The following is a 12472-nucleotide window of genomic DNA, read 5'->3' as shown; positions in this document are numbered from 1 at the left end:
TCTTATGTGTCTGCTTTTTGCCAAGATATAATTTTTTCAACTTGGTTTTCATCCCCGAAATGGTTTCACCTGGTGCGACCGCACCCCTCGCACCCTCATAGTGACGCTACTGCTCCCAGATACGTACCTCTCCCCAACAACTTCTATTAATATAGTTTGTCCATCGTGGTTCAATGATGACCGCTTTGTCATCCAGGGGGCTTGGGGCTTTGCACTTAGGTTTTATGCATCCTCATGTGGCTGGTCAGACCTATGTGAGCCCGGAATGTTCAGCTGCACACTGGGCAGGTTATTCCAGCTAGAGCTATTGTCATTGGCCTTGCTTTTCTTCTCTGGCGTTTTCCTCTGCCAGCGTTGTTCTTCCTCAGCAACCTGTGTGTCAGTTTTCACAGCGCGACGCCATGATGCTCTGTCATGTGACTCTGTCTCCCAGGTGACTGGGTCTTGTCCCTGAAGCGCTTTCTTTGTTACCTTGCGAGCGCTTTCCTTCGTTTAGTTGGCCATACAAGAATTGCTTAGGGATGCGGCGGTCTTCCATTCTGCAGCATGTCTTGCCCATCGCAGCTGGGACTGCATCAGGATTGTGTGGATGCTTTGCAGACCCGCTCTTCGAAGGACAGTATCTGGTATTTTGTCTTGCCATTTGGCATTCAGTATTTTTCATAAACATGTCATGTGGAAGTGATTCAGTTTCTTTGCCTGTTTTCTGTACACTGTCCACGTTTCTGAGGCATAGAGCAATGTAGGGAGGTTGACAGTATTTGTGGTGATACCTCGTCTGATACACAGGTCGATTTCATTATCGATCTTTCCGTTTCTGGAGAGTGTGCTGCCAAGATATGTGAATCTGTCCACTGCGTTTATATCATGTCCATTTATCTTGATGCATGGATCCGAGTAAGCTTTCCCTGGAGCAGGCAAATATAAGACTTCAGTCTTATTTGTGTTAATGGTAAGGCTTAAGTCTGAGCATGCTCTTGAGAAGTCACTGACTATGCTCTGCAGATCATTTTCAGAGCAGGCATAGGGCACAGTCGTCAGCAAATAGCAAGTCCTTGATTACTGCTAATTTTATTTTTGATTTTGCTTTGAGCCGTCTCGGGTTGAATAGGCCACCATCAAATCTGTATGTTATATTTATCCCGTTGTTTTCTATGTGAATGCATCTGTCAGCATAGCAGAGAACATGATACTGAACAGTGTAGGTGCTAGGACACAGCCTTGTTTTACCCCGTTTGATGCTTCGAAGGGCTCTGATGGTTCTCCACTTTCCTGGACACGAGCCTTCAAGCCATCATGAAATAGTCTCACCATGGTTATGAATTTTTGTGGACAACCAAACTATGACATAATCTTCCATAGTCCTTCTTTGCTAACAGTGTCAAATGCATTTGTTAGGTATTTAGAAGAGGTCAGCATTTTGTTCTTGGCATTTTTCCTGGAGCTGCCTTGCCGCAAAGATCATGTCATTGTTCCACGCTCTTTTCTGAAGCCGTACTGGCTTTCTGGTAGTAGACCATTTTCTAGGAATTGTATGAGCGATTTAGTAGGATGCAAGGATTTTCCCAGCAATAGAGAGAAGAGATATTCCTCTGTGATTGTCGCAGATTTGGCGGTTTTCTTTTCGCTTGTATATATGGTCAATTGTTGTATCTTTAAAGTCTTGTGGTATTGAATCTTATTCCCACATAATTAAGAACAGCTCATGAAGCCTTTCAATCAGGGCAAATCCACCTTTTTTTGTAGACCTCTGCGGGAATGGCGTCAGCTCCTGGGGCTTTTCCGCTTGCGAGCTGTAGAATGGCAAGATCGGTTTCCTTTAGCGGAAGCGGGTCATCCCTTTTTTCATTTATTGGTACCTGTCTATGACCGCTTCATTTATAATGGAAGGTGTGTTGAGAACCTTTTCAAAGTGCTCGGCCCAGTGTTTTAGGATTTCTACCTTATCTGTCAAAATTATTGTCCCATCAGCATTTAGAAGAGTGGATGAGCCTGACTTTGTGGGTCAATAGTCCTCGTTTATGGCATGGAAGAAGTTCTTCATGTCGTGCTTGTCAGCAAATTCCTGTATTGTTTCCACTTTCTTGCTTAGCCAGGTATCTTGCATTTGGCTTAACTGTTTTGCACATTTTAGCGGATGTTTGTGAATGCATCTTTAGTGGACTGTGAGTTTGGTTTGTTCAGGTACAATTTATGGAGCTTGTGCTTTTCATCTAATAGTTTTCTGATCTCTGTACTGATGCTTTCTCTCCATAGGTCCGAGTATGCTTAATGCTGCTCTATGAAAAGCTTCTTTGAAGAATTCCCATCTTCATCTACATTTGATTTAGCTAGAGGGGTGGACTTGAGGCAGCTCTCTATCGCATCTGTAAGCGACTTTTCAATTTCGTCATCTGCTAGTCTGGCCGTGTTTAGCTTTTTTATGGGTTTAGATTTTTGCGGACGTCTCTTTGGTTGAATACGAATGTTTAGTTTTGTGATGATGAGGCGGTGGTCTGTTCCACATTCTGCATCACAGCAAGGTTTGGTGACACGTATGTCATGACGGTCATATTGTCTGGTGATGACGTAGTTTATGAGGTGCCAGTGTCTTGAGCTGGGATGCATCCATAAAGTTCGCTTTCTCATTGGGAGACTAAATATTGTGTTTGATATAAGGAGTTTGTGTTCAGCCCAGGTCTAGAGTAGTAATAATCTGTTGCTGTTGCACTGACCTATCCCGAATTGGCCTAAGACTCCTTTCCAAATGTGATAATCAGGGCCGACTCTTGCGTTATGGTCACTGAAAATGAATAGCTTATCTGTTTTTGGAATATTAAGTATGGTGGAGTTTAGTTCTTTGTAGAACTTTGCTATGACATCATCTGGGTTGGTCATGGTGGGTGCGTAACAGCTAACAATGAAAATGTGTTTCTTTCTGTTTTGTAAAGGCAGCTTTAGGGTCATAAGCCGGTCACTAATTCCTTTAGGAGGCCCTTCCCCTTCAACTTTCTTCAAATATGTTGTAATAAACAATATTGCTAGTTAGTTCTTTTTGTTGAACAAATACAGTGAGCTGATTACCTACATCAAGATCTAGAACTAAATCTGGAATCTAGACTAGACATAAAATCTAGATATATATTGTAGATCTAGAATAGAATTATTCGTATGACTTTACACGTTAAATCTTAAAATTACTAGACCTAGAGTTAGACTAATATTATGATCAGGATTTGATCTAGTAGGCCTACTACTGGATAATATTGCACTATGCTATTCCCTTCTAGTATTGGATTGGGTCACAAAAGAAGCCTACTCTAATTCAAGGAAAGGAATCCAAAGCAAGAAAAGGTCACAGCTTTAAGTGAAGTAGGAAAAAGAGTAGGTCTCAAAATAACACCAAAAATAAAAGTACTTAAAGTAAACAACAAACAAATTGGAGATATAGAACTGGATTCTCAGACCATAGACCAAGTAGATAATTTTATATACCTTGGGAGTGTAGTCAGTGTATCAGGTGGAACAGATGAAGACATTAAACGTCGTATAAATCGTCAGACATTTACACACCTAAAACCAACATGGAAATCTCCTCACATATCAAACAAGAATCTTTAACTCTAATGTCAAGACGGTCCTACTGAATGGTTCTGAAACATGGAGAATAACTGTAGCGACAACAAAGTACAGACCTTCTTCAACAGATGCCTCAGAAATATCCTAAAAATACACTGGTACGACAAAGTAGAAAACACCAAACTGTGGGAGATGAGTGGGCAGCCACTTAACACAAATCTGTAAAGTCTGCCCATGAAGCATCCTTGTAATGTTCTTCCAGCATTACATCAGGTTTCGCTGGAATTAATTCACCACCGTTCAAGTCACTCTCACAGATGCGGGCAGAAGTACAAATTTCTGTTAAGTTCAGATCTTATAGCTGGGTTTCTTGGCATGGGCACTGTCACCGCAGAGCGCCGCATATACAGTTCATGTCAATCGCCTGGATGCAATTGCCAAAAATCTAGTTCTGTCTTATGCCGCTGCGAAATTCAAATTCGTTGTTTCTGTCTCGCCCATTGTTGGGGCCCGTATTCGCAATTTCCCCAGACGACATCCAAGGCAAGGAATCAGAAACGGTCTTGAGGCTTTCATGGTTTCAGTTCTCATCAAAGGTACTGACAGAGAAACAGAGGCCTTTAACGCCCACAGCAGCAAGCTTGGACGCAGATCCAACGTTGTTTTGATCTGTTCGGCTCATTGAGGGACTTGTTGCAGATTTATTAGGAACAAAATCTTCAGGCACATAGCAGACTTCCCTGGTTTCTTCATTTGTTTCTTTCGTTTCGATTTGAAACATCCCGTTGAGATCGTCGCAGCAATAGTTGTCACGTTTCTCGTCTAGAAAGTCACGCCCACAAGACTTGCCCACAACACAGCCACAGACGGCGCTCCAATTCCCAGCGTCTTCGTCACCACTGTTTGTGTAGCCACAAACGTGACCATGCAACTTCTTTACCAACGAGTCTACGGCAACTGCTTCTTCACCAACGAGTCTATTTCTTCTTTCATTTGAGACATCATATTATCTGCCTTGTTCCTTATACTGTTAATTTGTTCACACATTGCATCAATACCTTCATGTATCTTGCCAATGAGCTCATAAATCTCCGGTTTAATTTCAAATAGGTAGGTATCCGGATGATTTTAATGATTTAACTGTATAGAATTTAAAATTTAGAATTTAGAGAGAGTAGTCCTTAAGGGAATGCAGGCACGACATGGCCTAAATTGTGCCGATGTGCCTAAAATCAAATCAAAATCAAATCTTTGTCTTCATCGATCAGGGCTTGCCGGAGACGAGCTGTAAGCACCTCCTTAGTACGGTACCACCAAGCTTCTGATATCGGTAACGAAGTTCCTTCCTAAGCTCTTTAACTAAGAGTTGGTCTAATTGTTTCAAAGATGCAATTATGATCAAATCCTACCTCCCTTGTTGAGTCGCTTAAAATCCCACTTCTGACACCAATGTAATAACTGAAGGGATGTAACTCAACGAGACATATGTGTTTATTTACAAGAGGACATGACAAACACATAGGACATCTGCCTTGAACACATTTGAACTTCATCTCGGCTCTAGACTTGGGCGAAAATCGTTTTTCTTTCGAATGTAAACATCCTTCCTAGTCTGATTTCTAGAAGTGCACACCTTCTGCACTAGCCTGGATTGCGGTAGGCATATCACAATATGTTTAAATCTAGTCTAGATCTACATATGGCCTTTATTAAGTCTAATTTAGATTGTTGTCAAGTGTATCATGAAGATGTCAAAACTACGCGCTATAAAAGTAGTGTTTTTTTTAACTTTCAACTAAAACGAAGTTCGTTTTAAAATTATTTTTAAAAACAACATTTGAATCAATATTCTATTACATGAGTTTGTACCAATGCGCGAATCTATGAATGAGCCTTGATTTATTAATGATTACCTCCCCTGAAGTTTTTCATTTAAGTGTTGTAGTTGTTGTTTTTTAATGTTTTTTTGAAAATCTGCTTGCATTTTTAAAATTATATTGTTTCCTCTTTCGGAAAAGAAAAAAGTAGCCGTTGCATCAGAACTTTGAATGATCTAAAATATCATGATGTCTGGTTTTCATTCTCTCTTCTAGTTTCTGAGATCTAAACAGGACGGATGGACAGACGGTCGGTCGGACAGACAGACAACACAAAACTAATAGCATCTTTTCCCCTTTCGGGCGCCGCTAAAAACCCATTTGGTCAGCTGTTTGAGAAAAATAAAAAAAATATTAAAAGATTCTAGAAATAAAAAATCAACCTTATGGTCAGTGTCAGAGGGGAGGTATGGCGAGAATGAATGTTAGTTTGATATTTTGGTATGATTATTATATCCCCCTGTTGTGAATGCAACGTGTCGCACGTGTTATGATTAAGTCTTCTTTGAATGTGCGAGAGAGTGTGTTAAGTTAGTGAGGTCTTGTTCCTGGTCCAGGAAGGTTGGACAGTCACTTCCTGGACATGTGTTTATATATGTATATAACATGAAAGTCGATGGACTGGTGATTGTTGATTAATAATATTTGAGAGTTGATTTCATTATGTGCTTATTGAATATTAAAGTATTATTCGTATTTCAATGAATATCTATAGTTGGAGTGTCAGTGTATCTTGTAGTAATTGTTCTTTTGGGAGTGACTAAGCAAGTATTAAGTAATTGTAATTGGGTACTGAAGAACCCCCATTAACATAGGCAAGCCACGAATCAATAAAAAAAGTAACAATTAGACAATTAATTTCTGATAATTCATTATTCACAGATTGTTGGGTCTAGTCCTCTTAAATAATTGTTAACGCTATTGCTCCCTCACGCATTCTCCGATCAAGTTGATACTTTGAAAAAAACTTTATTGTACCTTACAAAACATTAATCAATAAACAAAAAGGTTACAAAGACAGTTTGTGTGGAAACACAAACTCAAAATCGTTCCCCGAAGTGGTCCACCCAGGCAGGCTTCAATATTTTCAGAAAGAACATCCGAATGAAATTATATCAAAGACAAATGAGAGATAAGAATGGAGAAAGAAGGTTGACAGATCTTGTGTAGTGCCCCAACAGTCCAGAAGATCAAAGGATAGGTGCAAGTGAATGCAAAGCTAGATGTGAACCTGGCCTAATATGTTTCCTTTCAGACCTTGTGGTCTATAGGGCAGATGATCTAAAGTTCGTTTTTGTGGCCTACGGTTAACGAGGGTGTCATGTAGACAGCACAACGGCCAACCGCCTTTACTTTTCCATAATTAATGTCAGGTACCCATTAGGGCTGGGTGGACTCAGAGGCGCCCAAGGATTCCGATCTTCACCATGATTCGAGCCCGAGGCCCACGGTTCGGAAGCCAAGCGCATTGCCGCTCAGGTACCGCGCCTCCCCTGGCCTAACTGAAGTCTTGTAATTGATGTAATTGTTTTGAAAAGGCTCTTATTCGAATCCTCAAGATGTGTAGGGCGTACGTTTCGCGGTTTCCTAAAAGATAAAAAAGAAAATGTATTTTATAAGATTACTATTCGTTTTAAATAAGTTATAACTTTTAATGCATACTAAATAGCTTTTTCTCTTTAAAAAACTGCTTGCATAAGTGATTTAAAAAATTAGATTTTTCGCTTTTAGAAAAAAAAAGTAGCCGTTGCATCAGAACTTTGATTGGTCTAAAATATTGTGATGTCGGATTTTCATTATCTTTTATAGTTTACGAGATCTAAACGGGACAGACGGACAGACATTTCACACAAAACTAATAGCATCATTTCCCCTTTCGGGGCCGCTAAAAATACTCATTTAATCAATCAATTATTGGTAATTAATTATTTTGTTTGACATCGAATAAAGGAAATAACTTGTACATTTTTGGTAGATATAGTTTTAAGGACGGAGTTCTTCCTCTTTAAATAAGCTTTTTTAGAAAATAAGGATTTAAAAAATATTTTGCTTGTTTTTCAGATATCAATGCCAATAGAGCAAAGACGAAATAGCAATTTACTGTATAACCCAATGACACTGGAAGAAATTCAAGGAAATTATAGTCAAGTAAGTAGAATGATGAGTAGATTGACTAAAAGCTATAAGTAATAGTCATGGGCGTAGCTATGATTTGTTTTCGAGAGGTGTTGGGGGGGGGGGGGAATTTCGCTCTTCCCCCCCTTATATATATATATATATATATATATATATATATATATATATATATATAGAGAGAGAGAGAGAGAGAGAGAGAGAGAGAAGTGTGTGTCTAGGCGCATAATTAATCTCCATTACATTCTGACCCTTCATTATTTCGTGTTTTTTTTTGTACTTTTGAGTTTGTGGAAAGACAAACCAGCTAGGGGTTGGGGTCTGGGGAGCACTACGAGCGCTAAGCTTTATTTCCGGTTTTTTAAACTTTAAAAAATGCATATTCCGAGGTATCTACAGTGCATAATCCTGCTACTCTATTAAAAAATTGTAGGTCAAAAAATAAATCTGCTGTTCACTGCATTTTAATTAAGGAGCCTATCAACTGGTAGGAAAGGTAACTACAGTTTTGCTTTAGTACTTGGATGAGGTAACTACGCTCATTGAATTCGGCGATTGTAATTTGCTTTAAATTTTTTATCGAAAAGGGAGTTTTATCGTCAAAACCATCTTTTCATTATTATGAGCTTCATCTGTGCTAAAGTCAATATCCAACATAGAGCGATGTCTCAAAAGTTCGCAGTCGTGCCGATATGAAGGACTAGATCAATTTCTGAGACTGCGATCATTATCTTATCTGTCATATCAAGTTACAATTAGGGACTACCTCTTCAGCACTTATAAAAAATTTATATCATATCAATGAAGACTATCGATAGCTAATGTAATAGATGTTGAGGTGACGTTAAAGTTCATATTGGAAGATCTTATTTCTCCTGAATGGGGGGGATAGGCACTTTGGAGAGTAACTTTTCTTCATGTTATGCCAATACTTAAAAATAAAGATTCCGATCCACCAACAGGAGGAACTTTCATGGGAAGTACTGTTCTTGACAGCGAAGCTCACGCTCTTTAGTCACGTCATTTTTGGGATTTCCATTTTCAAAAGAATGTGCAATCTATTTCACAAAGCATGCCGTCATCAACCACTTTTGTAGGGCTACTAGGTCAATGCGTAATCTTTTCGGCTCATTTTTAATGACTGCATTTAGCCTGGCGTCTACTAGCGGAATGGCATCTGCGAGACCAGGACTTATTGACCTGAAATTTCATGTAGCCAGTTTTAATGCTTGTTGCAAGTTATAAACATGTTCTGGACTTGTCAGAAGCTACCATGCCGTTTAGGAGTTATAGACAATGCGAGGCAGAGTATCCCCTTGACATCACTTAGCCTTGACAGCCTGTGCTAAAATAGAAGAATCGGGAAAAGAAATATATAAAAACCTGGCATTTTTGACAATGGAGCATTATACGAATCCAAAACCTTTTAGTCTTGGAAATGAAGTAATGTCTCTGAGGAGAGAGTTAATGTAAGAACTTAATTATAGAAAAAGAAATAATGTCTGTGACCTACTTAAACTAATACATTTAGAGTAAACAAGAACTAATTTACCAATAAGACATCTCTTTTATTCCATTAAGAGACTATTTACGAAATATATAATGATCTTTTGTAATTTAAACGTAATTTAAATCACATAATGTTATCGCTTTGTCTAGAGCCGCTGGAGCGATTTAATTAAATTCAATAATTTTTGCGGCCCCAGAAAGGGGAAAAGACGCTATTTGTTTTGTGTGGCCTGTCTGTCCGTCCGTCCGTCCATCCGTCCGTCGTCCCGTTTAGATCTCAGAAACAGGATGAAAAAATGAAAATCAGACTTCATGATATTTTAGATCATTCAAAGTTCTGATGCAACGGCTACTTTTTTCTTTTCCGAAAGTGAACCATCTAATTTAAAAAATTTATTCATAAAAATACACTACTTTTACAACTATACACTATTAATAGTAGCAAACACGGGATGGCTCTTTAGTAGGGGAGATTATTATTTACTATATATTTTAAAACACATTTTTCTCAAAATAACCCTAACCCCACCACACAAGATCTGTCAAACTTTTTTCTTCATTTTTCTCTGTCATTTGTCTTTCATTCTGATGTCTTTTCTGAAAATATTGAAACCTGCCTAGGTGGACCACTTCGGGGACCGATTTTGAGTTTGTGTTTCCACACAAACTGTCTTTGTAACCTTGTTTAAAATAAATTAGTCTTGGTGTCGTTAGATCTATAGACCAACTCGCATTACCGGTTGCATTAAGGATTACTTTAGTCAAAAAGTGTAACAGAGGAACGGATAACAATGTTGGGAGAATGATCAAGCCTAAAGTAAACTAAATAAATTCTTTCTCATCTTGAACGGTACTGTCTTCCTCTGCATATAGGAAGTGCCGTAGCACAGAGACAGCAGTGGTCAGGGTACTAAATGACTCACCTCATAATTTCAACATAGACTACCTATCGATACTTTCCATGCTGCCTTTGATACTCTAGACTATTAAATTATGATGGCCAGATTCTCTGCCACTTATGGTTTAGCCGAAATCGTCTTAAAGTGGCTTGGATCCTACCTGACTGAAAGCACCGAAAGTGTTGTTAACGGGACAGAATCAACAAGTTTACTCTTGAAGTACGGAGTACTCCAAGGATCTGTTCTAGGCCCAGTATTGTTCACAATGTATACATATCCATTCAGCGGTGTTATACAGCCAACCGGCATCTTACCGATTGGATGGTTGAAAAAAAGCTCACGAAATAATAAAGAGCGGCACTCGGAATAATGTCTTAAAAGTTGAAAGCACAGATTCCATTTTTATCATGAACTGCCAGGTTTCTGATGTTGATGTAGTGCGAAATCTTTCAGTTTTCTTTGACTCAACACTATCTTTCGACCCACACATAAGTCAGCTCTGCAAGGGTCTTTATCTGCAGCTGCGTAGATTAGGCTAGATCGGACCATATTTAACAACGGAGTCAACAAAAAAGCTAGCTGTGGCATTTATACTCTTCTGCTTTGACTAATGCAGCGCCGTGCTAGCAGGTAAACCCTTTGACTAAATCGCTAAGCTGCAACGAATTCAGAACAACGCCATACAAATAGTTCTAAGAAAAAAACAAGAATACAAAGAGAGTTTGTGTTATCGAAGTCAGATCCCTGTCGGATCTGCCTATTCGCAAGGAATATTCAAGACGTGATTTTGATGGTCAAAAGTAATAATGTCTCAAAAATTCATTTTCCGTTGTAAAAGATGATTTTTTTTTTGGTTTTACTTGTTTCGGGTGTTACTTCTAAATTTAAAATAATTAACTTCTCGTTGGAAGATGGAGGATTGCAACGAGCAGGGTATGAAGTTATGAGCCCTGCCTGGTCGTGCAGTTTGCGCGCTGGACTGTCGTTCAGATATATCGATGGTCCCTGGTTCAAACCCTGCATGCTCCCATCCTCGTCCTTTGGACTAGGAAGTAAACTATCTTCAACTCCGAAGGAACATCCGAAACATGTAAAACAAACAAACAACCCAGGACCGAAAAGATAATTAGTTCAGCACGCTAACAGCACGACCAGGCATTGCTCTTAACTTAATAATAAACTAATAGCCTATTATTGATAAAGAAATATATTACACATTACGGCATGACATCTATCGGATATGTACAAAATGTCAGACGAGCGATTTTAGATAATCTTTCAGCATTGATTTGTAATTTAAAAAAAAAAAACCAGATATCGTGCTTGTACTTCGATGTCTCAGCACAGTTAGGCAACAGAGATATCGGCATTTTCATTTAAATGGAACTAGAATGAGGATGTAGATCTACCTAAATTAAACTTCTAATTTAGCTCTCTTAAGATATATATCTACTAGATCTAGATCTAAAATATACATTTGGAATAATGTAGCTATAATTTAGATAAGGTTAAGTAAAAAAAAATATCCTGGATAATCTATCTATAGACTGAATGCAAGATTAAATTTTAAAATAGTAGATTAGTTTTAGTATATTATAACATTTCAATATTGATCAAGACGTTTGGAAATCAAAATCTACACTTTAAGTCTAGAAATTGAAATTCTACATCTTGATCTAGTCTATATCAGTCTAAACTAGATACAGAATATAAATCCAGATCTAGATACACTGTAATAAAAATCTAGATCTAGTTTTAAAAATCTAGAATAGATCTAAATCAAGATATCATTCCTTGTTTTAAACACTAGTCACATAACGAGGCTTAATAAACATTACTATACCGAGTTCTTTAAGCATTTCATTTGAAGAATTAATTTCATTTGACGTCAAAGGAAAAAAAAACACTACGTCACACAGCCTAGACTAAAAAACGCCTTCATCAATATGAGCTATGTATCGAGTGTTCATAGACATTGGTGCACCGAGTGCATTCTTTTAGCATTTCATTTAAAGAATTAATTCCATATGACGTCAAAGAAAAAAAACACTACGTCACACGGCCTAGTTAAACTAAAAGTCGCCTTCATCAATACGAGCCATTTATCGAGTGTTCATAGACATTGGTGCACCGAGTGCGTTCTTTTAGCATTTCATTTAAAGAATTCATTCCATATGACGTCAAAGGAAAAAAACACTACGTCACACGGCCTACTTAGGCTAAAAAATGCCTTCATCAATACGAGCCATTTATTGAGTGTTAATAGACATTGGTGCACCGAGTGCGTTCTTTTAGCATTTCATTTATATAATTAATTCCATGAGACGTCAAAAAAAAATTCCATTACCTCACAACAGGCTAGTACCAAAAAATGTCTTTATTAACATATTTAACGAGGTTTCATAGACATTGGTGCACTGAGTGCTAATAGAATTTATTTAAAGAGGATAAAGCCGCATTGTTTTTCCTTTTTTTTTTCGTCAATCGGTCTGTCCG

The 12472-nt window shown here is 38.2% G+C and overlaps 1 protein-coding gene across 2 annotated transcripts in view; it reads left to right on the top strand.

Moving 5' to 3' along the window:
* LOC106058204 (neprilysin-1-like) overlaps positions 1-12472 on the top strand; it is a 217447-nt gene that overhangs the window by 121778 nt on the left and 83197 nt on the right. For both annotated transcript variants that reach the window (XM_056007389.1, XM_056007388.1), the window contains exon 9: positions 7497-7583. In XM_056007389.1, the coding sequence (XP_055863364.1) occupies positions 7497-7583 (87 nt within the window). The remainder of the gene's footprint in view (positions 1-7496; positions 7584-12472) is intronic.

The sequence above is a fragment of the Biomphalaria glabrata genome, chromosome 13 (assembly GCF_947242115.1).
Source record: "Biomphalaria glabrata chromosome 13, xgBioGlab47.1, whole genome shotgun sequence".
Classification (NCBI taxonomy): Eukaryota; Metazoa; Mollusca; class Gastropoda; family Planorbidae; genus Biomphalaria; species Biomphalaria glabrata.
This window is presented reverse-complemented; position numbering and strand designations above follow the sequence as displayed.